The sequence below is a fragment of the Filicampus tigris genome, chromosome 4, assembly GCF_054856515.1.
Source record: "Filicampus tigris isolate MCC_2025a chromosome 4, RoL_Ftig_1.0, whole genome shotgun sequence".
Taxonomy (NCBI): Eukaryota; Metazoa; Chordata; class Actinopteri; order Syngnathiformes; family Syngnathidae; genus Filicampus; species Filicampus tigris.
Genome location: NC_141220.1, coordinates 1,451,024 through 1,470,768, shown reverse-complemented (window position 1 = coordinate 1,470,768; position 19,745 = coordinate 1,451,024). Strand labels below are relative to the sequence as shown.

At 43.3% G+C, this 19,745-nt stretch overlaps 1 protein-coding gene across 5 annotated transcripts in view; it reads left to right on the top strand.

Annotated features, from left to right (window-relative positions):
• exoc3l1 (exocyst complex component 3-like 1) overlaps positions 1–19,745 on the top strand; it is a 56,085-nt gene that overhangs the window by 23,508 nt on the left and 12,832 nt on the right. For all 5 annotated transcript variants that reach the window (XM_086028559.1, XM_086028560.1, XM_086028561.1 and 2 more), the window contains 5 exons: positions 8–133; positions 1,431–1,531; positions 13,496–13,612; positions 16,811–17,081; positions 18,753–18,908. In XM_086028559.1, the coding sequence (XP_085884685.1) occupies positions 8–133; positions 1,431–1,531; positions 13,496–13,612; positions 16,811–17,081; positions 18,753–18,908 (771 nt within the window). The remainder of the gene's footprint in view (positions 1–7; positions 134–1,430; positions 1,532–13,495; positions 13,613–16,810; positions 17,082–18,752; positions 18,909–19,745) is intronic.

Sequence of the window (19,745 nt, the reverse complement as noted above, 5' to 3'; positions counted from 1 at the left end):
ACTGTAGAAGAGTGTGTCTGAATGGATGCAGAAAGCTCTGCATGTGGAGCTGCAAGACTGGCAAAGGGACCAGGAGCCAGATACAGACCATGAAGGTTTCTACCAGACCAGCCTACCAACCATCATCACTCAGGTATGTGACTTTTACTTGGAATTGTACCGTCAAACATAGTCCAACCACACACCTACCAAATGTCTAATCCTCGTCATAATTTTCAACACTAACAGCTAGTCACTGAAACTGTCTGCTGTCTGTTTTGGGGTTTTTATCCTGGCGGCGGACCCATGACCTGCTCTTTGTCCAACAAAGAAGCTTCCATTTTGCCTCATTTATACAAAAGACATTGTCAAATCAACTTTGTGGCTGTATTTACAATATGTGCAGTATGGCAAATTCCAGTTCAGCAGTTTCAAGATATTTCAGTGATCATTGTGACAATCTCTTTCTTCAAAGGAGGCAACAATTGTTTTCTTTGATAAAACGTTGAGGATGTTCAGTTATGTTTTTAGGGCTGAGAAAAGCTTGGGCTCAACAGCTAGTCATGGGTGTCCAACTGGATATTGGCCCTAAACACACAATTCTGAGCAGTCTGTCATCTAGTGGAAGAACATTTTATTCTTTTTCCTGTTACTACATACGTATGCATTGGCCTGAGCGATGTACCCGAATGGTTCAGCCCATGAAATGGGTGGTTGAACGGCCGGTCACCACTGCCGTTATAATAATAATAATACATATGCATAAATTAACAAAACATTTTTTTTTATTAGAATATTTTTGGTCAAAATAATTGACATTGGATATTTTCCCACATCACACCTGATGATCTCTCACAGTACACTAATTAATGTGCCACGGCACACTGGTTGAGAATCACTGCTCTAGGACACGGGCGGCAACGTATGATCCCTGTGCAAAAATGGGCCAAAATTGGACCTGCTGCACATTTTAGGATATGGCCACAATGGACTTATTTGTACATCTTGGGGTGCTACATGTGCCCTCTAATTTTTGCAGGCCTGTAATGCATCAGATTTACAGTATATGGCACTTTTATGGACAATCGGACACTCAAAGTGCTCACAATAGATACATTATTAATGCACTTACCCATTCACACTGGTGGCAGTAAACTATGTTTTGTAGCAACAACTACCCTTGGGCAGGCTGACGGAAGCGTAGCTTTCACACATTCACAACAGTCATATCCAGCCAAAAATGGGATTCATTTGCAGAATAATAATGAAACAAAAAGAATGTCCACAAAAAACAATAGGAACCTTTATAATAATTGTCATATTTTTATTTTATTTTGTTTTACTTTCTTAGGAGTCTTCAAAGTTCCTCCCAAATGTCCTTGTTGCTGTAAAATTTCTGCTGTACAAAACAGCCTATACTTAAAGGTGGATGTGTTTGTCTTCTATGCTAGATGTTGGAGGAAAATGCCCGTGTGGCCTTAATGATTGGCGAACCCCTCAGGAACCAAACAATACAAATGGGGCTGTATGAGTTGGAAAACCTTCTCAACAGGTTTGTCTTTGTTGTGTTAATAGCTACTGTACCTTGCTCATGGAAATACCAAACATTTAATGTTATACTCAGCTTTGGCATATGTAAACTATTGAAACAGTTAGGCCAATTCCCTTATGTTTACTGTAGCACTGATTACATTTTAACATTACAAGATGATAATGAGACAGGTCAAGAGTTCAGTTTTTATTCCCAGGTATTTACATCTGGATCTGATATACAACAGAGAACAGTGTTTCTAATGGAAGACTATTTACTGTAACTTTTCTCTCTCTCACTATACACCACTGGAATCGATAGATGAACAAAGATATATTTTTAATAAATAAATAATAAAAATAATAAAAAAATAAAATGACAAATTAAGTGAAATTTGATACATTCCCAAATTTCACAATGCACGCTAGTCTGCCACGGCCCTGTTAGGAATCACTGACCTAAATGACAGCATTATTTGTAATTGAATGCTAAATATTGTAGCGTCTTCCAGGAACACGCCGTCAGACATAGTGTACCTTGTCACGTTTTTATTAGTCCAACCAGCTACTGTGGGCCGCAGGCGACGCCAAAACAGTACAACAACCGTTCAGTCCAAAAGTACAGCAGCTCCCCCTCCTGTTCGTCCTCCGCTCCTCTCCCTCTTACCAGCGAGCCGCGTGATGCATTCATTAACCTCAGAGACAACACAACTCAGCAAAAATTCGACCACAACACAGATAACCCACTTTGTTGCAATATTTAGGTGAACTAAAGTATTGGATCAGATTCTGAAAGGGAATTAACTAGTTTAACAAATCAGTTGAGTGTACTCATTCAAAGTTAGTAATAAGTAATATGTAATAATAAGTCATATGTAATTAAACAAATTGATAGTAACCAGTTTTGACTATGTTCCATCTTCATGGCTAGCATTTCCTGTTTTCAAAATTGAAAAGTATATAGATTTCTATAGAGGTTATCCTCATTTAGGGTTGTGTGGTCTATCCCATCTGACTTTAGGCAAGAGGGTGTTACACCCTGGACTGGTTTCCAGTCAATCACAGGGCACAAACGTTAACACTCACCTTTGCACCTGAGAGTACATGCAGGATTATCGAACGTGGGACCAAACCCCAAACCTCAGAAGTGTGAGGCAGATATGCTAAATACTTGTCCGTCCACCGTGCTTGCTTTTCTCTAAGAAACCTTAAGAGACCACAGATGGAGGGATATCTGTCAGGGTTCCGGGAGGACCCGGAACCAAAGCAGACTCTAAAAGCGTGGACTCGGATGGTGTTTTGAGCAAAAAGGGTTTACTAAACAAAAATACGCAAGACCGACAAAGTGCAACTAAAGGCGCTGGTATGACAAAACCAGGAAAACAAGAACAACCAAAAACGCTCGCAAAAGGCAAGGAAAAATAATGAAAATTTCTTGTCGGAAAAAGACAAGATCACACCAATTCCAAAAAGTTCAACCGAGGGTAGCTTTACAAGATACAATACTTACTATGGCGAAAAACTTGAGGCAACAACGGGAGCAAAATACATGGCGAAAACATGAGAGGACATCTAGAAAATTCAATACTTGGTGCTATGGTCACGAGCAAGCAGAGGAATAATCCGACAAGGAGTTGTCTTCTTGGCAGTCCTTAAATAGTCCATTGATTAAGATTACAAACAGGTGCGCTGCTGAGGATCCACCTGCTGCCCCTACTGGAGCAACCGGGAACAACAAAAACAAAACATGACCACAACAAGAACAGACCATGACAGTACCCCCCGCCCCCTCAATGGACGCCTCCCGGCGGACCGCCCGGCTTGGAAGGGAAGGACGAGTGGAAGGTACGGAGAAGGGACATGTCCACGACCCAGGAGGGGGGGATCCACTGCCGCTCCTCCGGTCCGTAGCCCTCCCAATCGACCAAGTACTGGACACCCCGACCCCTGCGCCTAGAGTCCAAAATCTTCCTCACCGTGTACACAGGTCCGTCGTCGATCACCCGCGGAGGAGGAGGCGGAGTGGGAGGGGGGCCAGGGGGCTGGATGCCACGGGTTTGAGCAGGGACACGTGACACGGGATGCACCTTCATGGTCGGTGGTAACCGGAGCCGGACAGACACCAGGTTGACGATGGCTTACACCTCGAACGGACCTGTGAACCTCAGTCCCAACTTGCGCGTTGAGCCAGCAAGATACAAGTCCTTGGTAGAGAGCCACACCTTCTGCCCAAACTGGTACGCTGGCGCTGGACGCCGCCAGTGATCCGCAATCGCGCGATTGCGAGCTGCAGTACATGACAGGGCGGCCCTGGTCTCCCTCCAAACCCGACGGGCCCGCCGCAAGTGGTGCTCAACGGACCGAACCACAACCAGCCTCTCCTGCGACGGGAACAACGGAGGCTGGTACCCGTAGGCAGCCATGAAAGGTGACGAGACCAGCGTGTTATGCGCATATTCCACCCAAGGTAGATGGGTGGCCCATGACGTGGGCCGACTCAGGCATACACACCTGAGTGTAGACTCTAGGTCCCTTTCGGATTGACCATTTTATTGAGGGTGGTATCCAGAAGACAAACTGGCGGTGGCTCCCATGGCACGGCAGAAACGTCTCAACACCTGGGAGACGAATTGGGGACCCTGGTCTGATACTATGTCAACTAGGATCCCGTGCAAGCGGAAGACATGGCTCACTAGCAGGTCAGCGGTCTCAAGAGCAGATGGTAACTTAGGCAGGGCAACAAAGTGAGCAGACTTGGAAAAACGGTCAACGATGGTGAGTATGACAGACTTGCCTTGGATGAATGAAGGCCAGTGACAAAGTCCATAGGAATGTGGGACCAAGGTCGCGGTGGAACCGGTAAAGGCTGCAGTAACCCCACCGGTGGTTGGCGGGAAGATTTGCTGCAGGCGCAGGCAGAGCAGGCCTTGACGAAATCCAAGACATCCCTCTTAAACTCCAGCAAAATCGCTGTGAGATGAGACAACACATGCGGTCCACCCTGGGATGGCACGCCACCTTTGACGTATGCCCCCACCGTAACACATCCAATCGGATTTGCGGGGGCACGAACAGTCTACCCATTTGACATTCAGCTGGTACTTTCGTCCCTCCCTGCACCTCCTGGATCCTCCGCTCCACCTCCCATCTCAACGCCCCCACAATACAGTGATCGGGGAGAATGTTTTCAGGCCCAGGGAGCTCCACCGCAGGATCATGGATACGGGACAGGGCATCCGGCTTCCCATTCTTGGAACCACTGCGGTAAGTGAGGGTGAAGTTGTAACGAGTCAACAGTAATGCCCACAGGGCCTGGCGTGAATTGAGCCTCTTTGCAGATAGGATGTAGGAGAGGTTTTTGTGGTCAGTGTTCACGGTGAAGGGCTCCTTGGTTCCTTCAAGCCAGTGCCTCCATTCTTGAAGGGTCAGCACAATGGCCAGCAGTTCACGGTTACCCACGTCGTAATTGGCTTCCGCGGGGCTGAGTCGGCGGGAGAAAAAGACGCAAGGGTAGAGTCTCTGGTCGACCGGGGAACGCTGGGACAGTACAGCCCCGACTCCTGAATCCAAAGCGTCCACTTCTACAAAAAAAGGTATCGCAGTGTCAGGATGACGCAGGACAGGAGGATTGGTGAAGGCTGTCTTTAACATGTGAAAAGTTGTTTCTGCCTTATCATTCCAATCAAAGGGGACCTTAATGGACGTAAGCCGGGTTAAAGGTAGCGCCCTCTGGCTATAGCCCTTGATGAACCTTCGATAAAAATTGCCGAAACCCAGAAAGCATTGCAATTGTTTTCTGGTGGTGGGCGGGGGCAATCCACCACCGCTTGGACTTTAGCTGGGTCTGCTCTAATCCGACCCACATCGATAATGAACTCGAGAAATTGAACTGACTTGACATGAAATTCACACTTCTCAGCCTTCACGAACAGACGATTTTCTAACAACCGCCGTAAAATGATCCGAACGTGTTGCTGGTGTTCTTGGAGGTTACGAGAAAAAAATCAAAATGTCATCTAAATAGACAAAACAAAAAACGTTTAGAACGTCTCTGAGCACATCATTAATCAAACTCTGGAAGACAGCGATAGTTAAACCGAACGGCATGACCAGGTACTTGAAGTGCCCCAAAGGAGCCTTGAAGGCCGTTTTCCACTCATCCCCCTCCTTAATGCGTACCAGATGGTAAGCGCTACGTAAATCGAGTTTAGTAAAAACCGTAGCGAACTGAAGAGGGGCAAAAGCGGAATCCATTAACGGTGATTTCATTAGATAGGGTCTTGTCCTTCTTATCTATAAAAGGCCTGATAAGACCTGCTGCGTGCGAATGGTCAATATATTCTTTCAAGGCTTGCTGTTCGGGCTGCGATATCTGATATAAACGGGTTGTAGGCAGTGGTGAGTTGGGTATTATATCAATTGCACAGTGATAGGGTCGTGGGGAGGCAGCGATTGTGCGCGCTCCTTGCTAAATACCCGACGTAGGTCATGATATATCTCGGGAATGTTGTCGAGACAAATCTCCTCCACTGTAATTTCCTGGGAAGGTTTACTGCCCTCGACAGCCGACCTCAGGCAGTGAGCATAAAAAAGGAACTCCAATTTACAATGGAGGGCGGTCCCATGAGATGATCGGTTTGTGGGTTTTAAGACATGGCCAATCCTAAAACTACTGATGCGGCTTGTATGGGCATGACATAAAAGCGCCTATTCTCTACGTGACTGCCGGAAATTTTCAAGATCAAAGGCCCCGTGACTTGCTCAACGTCGCCCATCAAGATCATTCACCCGCTTGACCTCTTTTAACGACTCGACCGGACAATCTAATTCCTTAACCAAAGCCGGGTCAATAAAGCAATCATCCGCCCCAGAGTCAACGAGTGAGCGGATAACAAGGCCTTGTTTAGGGCCTGTCACTGCTGGGCGGAGTGGCTGACTCACAGTTGCCCATACAAGTAGATGGATCGGCTCGGCGTGGAGGTCTGGTTGGGCACGTGGAGACGCGATGACCCTGCTGACCACAGTAGACGCAGGCATGCGCGTGGAACCGTCGCTGTCTCTCCATTAGTCCCAGACGTCCTCCTCCTAGCTGCATCGGTTCCTCAACTTATGTGTTCGCAATTGGAATTATGTGGCGCTTGGGATGGCGGGATTGCGCAGTCTAGTGGTTCGGAGGCATCTGGTCGATATGGAAGGACCTCCGCTGAGCATGGAGCTGCTCCCCTCCACGCTCCCGGTGTCTCTCTCGAAGGCGGTTGTCCAGTCTAATGGCAAGACTGAGGAGTTCCTCCAAAGTCGTGGTATCATCATGGATGGCCAGTATATTTTTCAGAGATGAACTCAAGCCACGGCGGAAGATGGCACGTAGCGCACAGTCACCAAAACCACCCTCTGCTGCCAAGATGCGGAAGGCAATGGAATAGTCAGCAACTGACCAACTACCCTGATAACAGTCCAATAACTGACCTCCGGCCTCCTTCCCGCAGACTGGATGATGGAACACCCGCCGAAACTCAGCAAGGAAGTCCTGGAATGAAGACCGAAGTTCAGGATGGGAATTGCTCATGGTCATGCCCAAGAACTAGCCTAGCCAGTCAATAAACTAATCATGAAAGCCACCTTGGTGCTGTCCTGGGCGTAAGTAAAGGGCTGCTGATCAAAGATTACACTGCAAGGATGTATAAATTGACCGCACAACCCAGGTTCCCCACCATAACGAGATGGGTGAGGTAGTGAGGGTTCGTGGTTCCCACCCATGGGTGGGTACACCCCAGTAGAAGATGTGGGTGACGTGAATGTAGGCACAACTTTGGGGTTTGCCTGCTCTACCCGCATTCCTAACTCCCCTAGCTGGTTGTTTTGCAGGGCGACAGTGCCGCGGAGCTCTGTCACCAGCTGTCCTTGGCTGGCCAGTGCTTTCATAAACCGATCAAGTCCACAGAGTCCATGGTCGGATTATTCTGTCAGGGTTCCGGGAGAACCCGGAACCAAAGCAGACTCTAAAAGCGTGGACTCAGATGGTGTTTTGAGCAAAAACACAAAAATACGCAAGACCGACAAAGTGCAACTAAAGGCGCTGGTATGACAAAACCAGGAAAACGAGAACAACCAAAAACGCTTGCAAAGGCAAGGAAAGAAATAACGAAAATTGCTTCTCGTAAAAAGACAAGATCACACCAATTCCAAAAAGTTAAACCGAGGGTAGCTTTAATAACACAAGATACAATACTTACTATGGCGAAAAACCTGAGGCAACAAAGGGAGCAAAATACATGCCGAAAACATGAGAAGACATCTAGAAAATGCAATACTTGGTGCTATGGTCACGAGCAAGCAGAGGAATAATCCGATAAGGTGTCTTCTTGGCAGTCTTTAAATCAGGGGTGTCAAAGTCAAATGGACGGAGGGCCAAAAACAACATTTTGCTACAAGCCAAGGGGCGGACTGATAGAATGTTCATTGAAATTTTTTAAAATGTCTAGATTGGATTGGGTCCTTCGTGTCTGCTGATGATGTCACGCTCTATATTTCTGTAATATATTTCTTTGCCTCTATGTTTATCACCCTCCTGGCTGCTGTGTTTTTACGTTCGGAGTTACTAAATAAAAAATAAAATAAAGTACATTACTGCTACTTTTGCGAGGCAGCTCGTACGTCACTTCCGTTTATGACCCGAGAAGAAGCCACTGCCCGTTTGGTGAAACAAAATCAGCGGAACGTTTACGTTTCTCCAGCCAAACTGGAAACAATTTTCTGGTTGACTCGGGCTGCAAGATTGTATGAACTGTACATAATGTGAAGTTAAATGGATAGGATCATATGATTGGTATGATGTCTCCAGCTGACTCTATTTTAGAGTGGCAAGGTATGGATGTGGGTGCTCCTGTCGGAGAACACAGGCCCGTATTCCACTTGACACGTCTATTTACTGTGGTCTGCAACAACACAGACAAAGAATAACCTAGCAACATCATCCAATGCATATCCATTAGTTAACAATATGCCTAAACATTAAAAATTCTCTTTATTAAGCAATTAAAAAGCCAAACAATGCATACAATACACATTCACACGTTTCATCATTAGAATAGTAAGCATACTAACCGAAATAACTAACTAGTGATCATCAATGTGACATCACTCACGAGAACATATCTAGGCTATTATGTACAGCAGTAACCTGACACGAACCTGACTTAGTAAACTCACCTTTTAACATTTACGCACAACAACAAACGTGGTGAAACATGGGAAATCTGCAACTACTGTGTTTGCTGGCACGAACAAACTACTAGCTAGCTGTGTCGAAGGAGGAGGAAGAAAAGAAAGCACGTCTCTCGCTGTCAACACTTAGCGCTCGAGGAGCGTTCAATGCCTGCTCACAGTGTGCGACATCTCAGCCCTACACCGAAACTCAATGAATTTACCAAATGCTAACAATTACTAATAATAAAACAAGGTGAGATTTCTAACATAAAGTATTTCTTAATTAAAGCGTGTTTTACTCCGTATAACTTTTCACCACAATCCGATTCTGAAAGCCACGAAAAGTGAGGTGAAGTCTTGAGTCGGCCCTGTAGACGACCGAAGGACGATCCTCACAAAAGTAGTGGTAATGTTCGTTATAACAACAGCCAGGGGGTGGCAAACATAGATGCAGAAATAGTGTAACGAATTGGGTTATCTGTGTTGTGGTCGAATTTGTCTCTTGCCAAGTTGTGTTGTTTCCGAGGTTAATTAATGCATCGTACGGCTTGCTTGAGGGGAGAGCATGCGAGCGAGAGTAGCGGAGGAGGTCAAGAGGAGAGCTTGACTGAATGGTTGTCGTACTGTATTGGCGTCGGCTGCGGCCCACAGTAGCCGGTTGGACTAATAAAATGTGATAATGAATCTACGTCTGTGTTCTTGGAAGACGCTACAATATATTTTAACGTGTGACGTCATCAGCAGGCGCGAAGGACCCGATCACTTCTGCTACCCACACCGGCTTGCTGCGGGCTGCGGGCCGGATCTAATAGTAAAGCAATATCATCCCTGGGGTCGTAGAAAACCTTCTCGCGGGCCGGATGTGGCCCGCGGGCCTTGACTTTGACATAGGTGCCTTGAATAGTCCATTGATTAAGATTACAAACAGGTGCGCTGCAAAGGATCGACCTACTGCCCCTACTGAAGCAACCGGGAACAACAAAAACAAAACATGACCACAACAAGAACAGACCATGACAATATCCCTTCCACGATGACCACGCTGCAATCGATGTTGAGTGGGCAACAATATGGTGCTATACAATGTTAACTGAAATAGCATCCATAAACTAAGTGTAACTATTTCATTCTGAAAGACACTACCTCAAGTAGAGCTGACCTGTGTTATATGTTCCACAAATGTACAGGTACAGTAGAATTGAAAGGTTTAACAACATGTGCAGACTGCAGGTCAGGATCACATGGATTGGACTGAGCCGAAGTGTACAGTACATTTCATGGAGTACATTTTACTCAAAAAATATTTAACATTTGGTCCGAGTAAACAGAGTTAAATTTGAGGGTAAAACATTCAGCATAAAATTCTGAAAAAGAGCTAAGTTTACTGGGACCAAATAGTGTTTTTAGAGTAAAATCTACAAAATGTACTCTGTGGAGTTTCCCCAAGCTTGAAGTACTCATTGTGTATCATTGTAGAAAATATTAAACATACACAGCACAATACTAAGTCTAATGAGGGACACAACTTGTGGCTTTAGAAAAAAAAAAACATGCGACTAATTTACCAGTTGTATAGTATGGGGAGAGATTTGCGTCCAAATTATTCACACAAATACATCCGCGATTTTCAGATACACAAATGTACCGTATTTTCCGGACTATAATGCGCACCTTTATATGGACCGCACCTATCTATGTTGAAAAATTTGACATTTACTGCATTTACAGAACGATTTTGAACTGTAAATGTACATGTATGTATCCGAACAGATTCTTTCCTAACAGTGCTTTTGAACACGGCATCAACTTTGCTGATTAAAAAGGAACAGAACCAAGAGTAAATAAACAGTTATCTTCTTTTCACTGCCCACTGCCACTCCAGTTTGTCAGTTAACTTCCACCTTTTATTGCTCTACTTCCGCATACCACCTATTGCATAACATAGTTCATCGTGCCATCGCCTGTTGAAATCAGCTACTTGCAGTCACCTCCTGTTAATGGCAGTTGTATTATATTTCCGGTTAGAGCGCCATTCGCGGTGGATGAAAAATCCACAGAGTAGCCGCACCTTTATATAAGCCGCATGGTTCAAAACCTAGGAAAAAAGTAGCGGCTTATAATATGAAAAACACAGTATTTGTGATTTTCACATGTGCTTTTCAGATACACAAATGTATCCGTGATTTTCACGTGTTTTTTACTGTTGTGAGTGCATTTTTCATGGCTTATCATTTGCAAATATTCAATTCTGCGTGTGAATTGTCTAATGTGCATTTGTGCATCAGCGGACACACACATTTATTTTTGACACAAACCTGACGCCGTTTAGTCTCAGATATTCACATGTTGAAAGGCCATCCCTCCTCTGACCACGGGGAGGCAGTGTTGCTGTCACCATTGAACTGGAATCAGCTTCCATTTTTCATTTAAAAACTGGCAATTGAAAAACGGAAAATGAGCCTTTATTTGATTATTCGTTTATTTAAAAAAAGCCAGGAAGCAAAATATGATCATTTTCTTGCTTCGCTCAAATGTATTTTGTTTTGACCCGGAAGACGAAATAAGAAATGCACACACAATAATAAAAAAACATAGGAAAATCGTTCATATATTTGTTGATCTGAAAAACATGTGAAAATCGTGGATATGTTTGTATAAATAATTTTGACACAAATCTCTTCCTATAGTATAGCATCTGTACACTACTTTTGTTTATGAACTTCACTCCTGCCCTGCCATAGTGTGTTGCTGATACCATTAGCAGTTATAGGGTTTGCTCTGCAAAATTATTTCCCTCATCAACTGCTGTTTACCTTGGTATATCAGCTTTACATCTGTTAGCACAGCAGTAGTTCATTTCTGCAACGTTTCTAATGGCCTGCACAGCAACCTCTGTAATTGAAGGAATTATTCTTTTCGCCTATTTTCTTTTGCAGAATGAGTAGCAATTTTGACAGCCTAAACATTTAAGGAAACTCACCAAACTTACACATCAGGCCTGGCAAAAAAAAATAAAATTATAAAGTAGTCAAACTACTACAAATAAAAGGCTGTAAAGCGCGCCCGAGAGAGGTTCATAGCCCTATCCCAGTATGTTTGACCTGAGGCTACGAAATTTGGGAGGCATGTATAGCACACTTAGACATACAAAAAGTCAGTTGGAAGCCACATCCTAAAACAGGCAGGGGCGGAGCCCTGGGTGGGCCTGAGTGTGCACAGGCCCACCCAGATTGACAGACTGCCCACCCAGTGGGATTCATGAAAAAAATATATAGTTTTCATTTTTTAGTAAATTACTAGTAAATCATTTTTGAATTTGTGTTTTGGTGTGTTTTTTATTTGATTGAATATTAAGAATGGCATCATTGTGATTGTCTAAGAAAGATCAGAACTTCATATTATTAGGTTTGTCATTTTATTTGAATATACGATGTGTCGGGACTGGAGGATTGTGCTCAGTGAGGGAAATATTCAGGCACACCCTGATTTTTCCAGGCCCACCCACTAGCCACGTTCCGGTTCCGCCCCTGCATAGAGGATGTCATAAATGCGTGAAAATGCAGGAAGAGGATTCTTATGCAACTCGAAGAGGTAAAAGAGGTTTTTATTGAACTAGAAGAGCTCACCAGCATCAATAAACACTAACAACAAATAGTGACGTGACAAAAGGTCGACATAAACCAAAGTGATTAACTAAAGGGAGGTGGACAGAATACCACGGGAGGAAGATACTAAATGATACAAATCACAAAACTAAATACCTGTACAAGGCAATAACAAAATACACAACGTAAAATCACAGAAGTTACTGAAACAACCTAACTAGGAATATATATATATATATATATTATAATCGCTGGTGTCAGAGCTTGAGATTGTCGCACACAAAGTGCATTTACACAGGTAAACTGCAAGATCTCCCCTTGCGGATGATGTGTAGTCAGCCGCTCATGTGACGTGGACAATTGGAGACAGCCTTGTACTGCGTGGTCAGAGGGGGTGCTATTAAAATATTTTTAAGATGATAATGATAATAATCAATTCGTTCAATGAAATTATTTCTACCACGATTCAGAGGGATTGTCAAACGCGGTCCTCTTATTTAAATATGACATCAAATGACATCCACCACATACATTCGCGAAGCTCAGAATCTCTCCACCTGCGCCTCATTAAAAATCCACCAAATTCACATTACACCACCTACTTAGACCTGGTTTTATGTAGTCTAAAATCTACTACTTTTGGTCACCAAGCTGCCAGATGCGCCAGGGTGTGCAATCGAGTCATAGCACATACCACATAGCAAATTCACCAAACACACTTAACTAAACTTCTCCTAATGCATCTGTTTTTGAGCCAAGCGAAGTCTACTCTCTGTCACCAAATTATCCGGTGTACCTGGGGCACGCAAGCGCAATGCGGTCCCAAAACTAGACTTGCACTGGCACCAAAATGAAGGTGCGTCTGTTTTTATGCCGAGCGCACAGGCACTTGTCTGCGAAAATAGGGCCCTCAGTCTTATTTACAGTGTAACAGGACATAGGCCAACAAAACACACCTATCAGTCCCAATTTGTGGTTCAAACATAAGTTGATCTAAATTGTGTATCTGAACCAGATGTAATTATTTGTAAATAAAAGCTGAAATGTTAATCTCTTCTCTTCATGATCTTTGGATGTCTAACACAAGGGCCAAGTCTAGATTAAAAAAATAGAAGTTGCCCCATTGTTTCAATACTTTTGGAGGGGCTGTGTCGTATTAACGTATTCCTTCATAGATTTCGAGAAGCTCTGATGGAATTTTGGAAAGAGCGTCGCAGCGATCCAATGAACAGCAAAAGCAAGTTCCACCTCCACTATCTACTTGCATCGATTAGCAACTGTATCATTCTCAAGTAAGAACAGCTCAGCATGCTTATGTTTAATCTCTGAATTTGGGGAATTTGAATGTTGAAAAATGGATGGAAAAATGTGTCATGCTCAGGGTTCTGTATTCGCCCTGTTTAGAAATACCAATGATCCCTTTGTAAACAAGAACATCATGTAGTTAAACATAAACATCTTCCTATCAAACAAACAAAAGTGAGAGCAAAAATGCGGTGTGCATGAATTTTTTTTTCAACTGTAGCAAGCTACGTACAGGATTGGTTAAATGAGAGTGATGAAAAATATGAATGGATGGAAAGATTTCTTTTCTGGATGATGATGATGTAAGTAAAATAATTTATGTATCTGCACTCACTTATCTGTGGGTACATCAATGCAACATCAGGCCTGCCTTGTGTGACATTTGCAGGTTGTGAAGCCCCGCGAGTTGGGCACAACAAATTACTCCAGTAGGAAGACTCACCAGTGTTTCAATCACAGACTCTGTTCAAAATGATTAGGGACTATGAAAACAACAAACAAAATAATCTACCAGACAAAACATGACTATGAACGAGAACGATGAGTCTAGAAAACAACACTTGATCTGAGAAGCAACCAAGGTCAATAATCAGACGAGGCTTTGTAGTGGATGGAGTCCTTTTAAACCCCGTTAATTGTCATGGGGAACAGGTGCGCAACTGAAGGGAACGCCCTCCACTCCAGCTGGGCTGCAACAGGAGAGAGAAAGGGAGAGAAAAAAACAACCAAAACAAACAACAACAGAGTCAAAACCATGACACTGGGGTTTGTCCCCCAGTGCACTTTAATGACAATGTCACACTACACGAATGTAGCCCGATTTTGGGACGTGTCACAGACAAACGTAGAGTCTCATAGCCGATTTTGAGTTGTTGCAGCCCATGTAGTGTGACATACTCAACGATTGGTCCTTTGGCGTCTGGGACGCTTCACGACCACCACCACGAAAGTCTGGCAAGGCAGAATTTTTGTTCTGCCTGTCGCATAGTGTAACATGTCCTACATCGTCCTTCGATTGGTTCTTCGGCATTAACCCAATAGGAAGACAGTGCCTTTCTACTTATGATGAGGGACCAAATGTAGCGCGCACATACAAACAATCAAAATGCTGAAAAAAGAAACGGACAGTAGGTGGAAAATAGTGGCAAGTATATATAGCATTTCAACTCATGCTACGTTTGCTAACTGCAAAGCCAGTAGCTGATTAGCAAACGTGGTTTGTGTCATTAAAGCAATTTGTTACCTTAAGTTCTTTTTGAAGAATAGACAGTCCATACTGCCCTCTCCCCACCAACCCGAAACAGGTCCATAGTCTCCTTTTTTTTATTCAATTTTTTTTTTCTTTTCAGAACAGAGAACAAACGTACATGCACATAATGCCTCCATCAACATGACTATACAGTTGCTTTTCCCGATGGACCCGCGCCGATGGACGGAATCTTGACAGAAGCACACGATTGGATGGGGTCGAGTTGGAGACTTGTAGTGTGACGTCTCACCCGATCAAAGACACAGAAACGATATTATCTTGTAGTCTGACAGCGCGACCATCGTGAATGACAAAAAAGTCATGTAGTCTGAGAAGGCCATTAGACAAGCCTATATGTGCCCATGTTTATTTTCATTGTACACAAACTGTATGAATAATTGAGCCCCAAAAGGTTTATGAGAATGCAATTTCCATCTTTAGACATTAAAACATTTTTCGGATTGTTGTGATATACAGTTAGAGTGACCAGATCCAAACTCACCAGATGTGGGACAGGGAGTATGCTTGTGGGGGACAATGTGGGACGCAGCTGACACTCGCGACGGGCACCAAAAATGCATATGACGCAGCTTGTCAACTGTTCAGTAACATATAATACAATAAACTGTAACAAAATAACAATGATAGAACTCATTGTCCCTGGGTGAAGCCAGTGAAAGACGAGTCAGATAAAGCTTTCTGTGAACTTTGTGGCTGCTGTTCAGAAAACTGAAAGACTTGAGTTGTGATGGACATCCTAAAGTATTTCATCGGTGCTTTCCTTGCTTCTGGAAGTGCATAGTGCTGCTATCGTGGACACGTTTGTTTACAACTGAATTGATTGTACAGTACTGTTATCTCCTAACTGTTGTGATAAACTTCGTTTTATTTTCATTTTATGCTGTGGCTGTTTAATTTGAAAAATAATTTGAATTGCAGTAGTTGTAGTATCCTGTCTTTGTTTAAATTGTCTTTGTTACTGTAGTAAATTGTCACTGCACTTCATGTTCTACATGTTGAGGTTCTATTGTGTGAGTGTGACTATAGTTAAAGTGCATCTACCTCAAGATATGATGAGACTGACTAATGTCAGTCTTTGTTGTGAGCGCCTAATGCAAGGGCGGAGCTATGGGTGTGCACAGGCCCACCCAGATTGACAGACAGCCCATCCAGTAAGATTCATGAAAAAAAAAAAACTTTTAAAATGTTTTTGTTTCTTTGTGTTTTTTTATTGCATTGAATATTAAGAATGGTATAATTGTGGTTGTCTAAGGAGGATCTGAACTTCATATTATTCATTTTGTCATTTAATTTGAATATACGATGTGTCGGGATAGGAGGATTGTGCTCAGTGAGAGAAATATTCAGGCCCACCCTGATTTTTCCAGGCCCACCCATTAGCCACGTTCTGGCTCCCCTGTCTAGTGATATTAACGTCTCAGAGATTTACCTTTTTACTAGCAGTTTGTGCTGTATTTTTGTAACTGCAGATAATTTCAACTGCAATTTTGTGTTCTGTGTTTTTATTTGTAGATCTATAATTGTTATTTTGTTACAGTTTATTATATTATATGTTACTGAACAGGCATTTTTGGTGTCCGTCGCGAGTGTCAGCTGCGTCCCACATTGTCCCCCACAAGCATACTCCCTGTCCCACATCTGCTGAGTTTGGATCTGGTCACTCTACTACAACCATATTATCTCAGTTGTTTATTTTGACTTCCCCTAGAGAAAACCTGATCCAAACAGGCGTGTGTAGACTTTTTATATCCGCTTTATGACAAAATTCCCTCCCACTTGTAATGTTTCTCAACATATGACATCGATCCAAAATTAAAAATGGAATACTGTATATTCTCATTACTCTATCATTTTATTTGCAGGCTTATGGAAAAAGTGTCATTCCTCCAATGTTTTTCTCTAATATTTGATACAGAAAGTCTACAGAGAGCCTTCAGCAACAACAGTCATCGTGCAAAACAGGACAGTTCTCACGGACCCCTCCCAACCCATTGGCAGGTCTGGATCGAGCAGTCCGGAGGGCTTGTCGTATAGTAATGGATCAGCTCTTGCTGGACCTAAAGACATTCCTCACTGGCCTGCTGACACGGCCCTGGCTAGTGCAGGGAGAGCCCACTCCCAAACTCTGCCACATCCTGGAGTATCATCTGGACCTGTACAGCCATGTTCAACCGCCCTGCCGACAGGTCTCAGCAGCTATTGCTCTGCTAGAGTCACACTTAACTAACTTGGCTCAGGGAAACCATTTCACTAACTTAACTTGACTAAAACCTTTGTAAAGTTAAAATACTATAAATTTGCACACAGAAAAAATATTGTTGTTGTCACTCTAATTTAGATTACTTTGAATGCCTTTTATTTTAAGGAACCTAATTGAATTGTTGATAAATGGTCAAATTATTCTGTGTAAATCTCAATGTTTAGGGAACTACATGAACTAAAAATGTAGAATGCCTAATAATTTCAAAAAGAATGTATGTATGTATCTTACTTGATATAATTTGATAATAGGTTTGAGGCAATAATAATGACATTTTCAACCTCCAAGTTTAAATTGGGGATCAACCTTCTCATGTAAGGATTTTTTAAATGTTTATTTACTTCTGTTTTTCCTCTTATCTGAGGTCTTATAAACAGAAAAGCCCAGACTTCACTCTCCCTAGCCACTTCATGCAGCTCTACTGCGGGAATCCCAAGACATTTCCCAGGCCAGCCAAAAGACATACATAGTTTCAACAGCCCCACAATATCAGGGAGGCCTCCATTAGGCATCTTAAACAGATGCTCAAACCACCTCATTTGGCTCATTGTGATAAGGGGGAGCAGCAGCTCTACTTTGAGCCCCAATCACTAATGGAGAACCCCCCGAAAAAAAGGCAAATGACGGACCACGGAAGTGTACCCATGCTGCAAACAGATGACGAATACCGGACGTTCAAGTTTTAGTAAAATGCCTAACTCTGGTGTTCATTATGGACAATCCATAACAAGCACAAAAGTCCAATAACAGAACACCGCTCGAGTTGTGGTTGGAGGGGTGATCGGGCTATTTGTCCCAATTAGGTGTCACATGGGTGTTCCCAGCAGGAGCACTCTCCAGCACCCCATGTAAGGACTCCAACATGGGTGTGTACTCTGTGTGGTACGTAGGCACAAACAACAGTCAGAACCTGTCCATTCTCATCCAACTGGGTGAATCACAACATACAGACACCGAGCTGGGTTCAATAAATGTACCCACACGTGCTTGGTGCCACTCACTGGTAGCAACTACAGAGTGGAGGAGCATACATCTCCTCTTAAGAGGACTGGTACCAGAGCCCAAGGTCGAGGAAGACCAAACTATCCATTCAGAACTCCTTGACCATGAACACCAGTGCAGGCTCTTTCCTTGCCAAGAGAGCTTATATTCCAAGTCCATAGAGCCAGGGTTTGTAGCTGGTGATTCCCGCCTTTGACTGGCACCCGTTTTACCTCACAATCGAGCCCCACCTCTAGGCCTGGCTCCAGAGGTGGGCCCACGTGACCTGCAGTTAGGGAAAATGTAGTCCATTTATTGCCATCATCATAGGGGCTGTGCTTTGTCTGGCAATGTTTTCTATTTCATATTCATACAATGATGACATGATTTAACAAAAATAAAAAATATTTACTGTAAAATTGAAAAAAAAAAAATGTGTCTCTTGCAACCTGCAAACTTATGGCAACATGTCGATCCCAAAAATGACGACACTGTCCACCAAAGTAGTGGATTAAATGAAAGATAACTTTTGTTACGCATGTACCACATTCATTGAATGCATCCTTACTAAATATATAATCATTACAGTTAATGATCTTGCTCTGTGTATGTACAGCGTCTGCAGGAGGAAGCCGAGTGGTTGGTGGTGGTGGAGTATGTCAAAGCACTGATGCAGAAGAGGCTGGTATGTCGCAGTGCTGAGGAAAGGAGGAAATTCACTCAGCAGATGGTTAAGGATGAACAGCAGTTTAGAGAAATTTTCCATGGTTTGGTGAGTTAAATCATCATCCTACTGTTATTAATGATGCAGCAATTTTCATGTTTTTCCTTATTTACAAAGTGAAAGAAGTAGGACAACTTGGTGCACAGCCAGCTATTCTAAAGACCTAATTTCAGTGTAGGTGAGATCTGTAAAACAAAAAAAAAACAAAAATTCGGGCTGTCAATTTAGCGCGTTATTCTCGGCGTTAATCCAAACCCCTTTTGACGCCGTCAGTTTTTTTGATCGCGTGATTAAGGTTTCCATAGCAACCAGCGGCTGCATTGATAAAGGCTGCTGGTCACGCTGATCTATTCTTGTATATTTTCAAAAAAGCTTTATAGTAGAGGAAGCGTTACATCTGCTTCAAAATATTGACAATGAGGATGAATTGCTCAGCTGACACAGTTGACTGAGTTCCCCTGTCACCGCGGGGGTGATAGTCGCGACGTACGCGTTGGTAATGTAACGCTTAAAAGTTGTTCTTCCTTATCTTCGGAGGCCGTGGTATGGCGGGTTACAATATAGGTTTGACATTATGTATTTCCTCTGGCGTCTTCCTTGCTAAAGAGAACCGACACGGCAGGACAGTGTTTTGTTCCGTCTTCGTATTCAGACGTGAACAGCCCCGCTCTAATCCACCTCTCTCTCTCGTTTCTTTTTCGGCGCCGTACCAAACCATATCAAAAAGGAATAAATACTTAAGCACAATATAAATATATACTCACAAAACAATATTGGGGCATTTTAGAAAAATAATAAATACAAAATAATATGCCGTTTGCTCCAAAGCAGCTGTATTTTATAACAGCAGCGTGATCGAGAGCCGTACGGGACAATCTCAGCGTT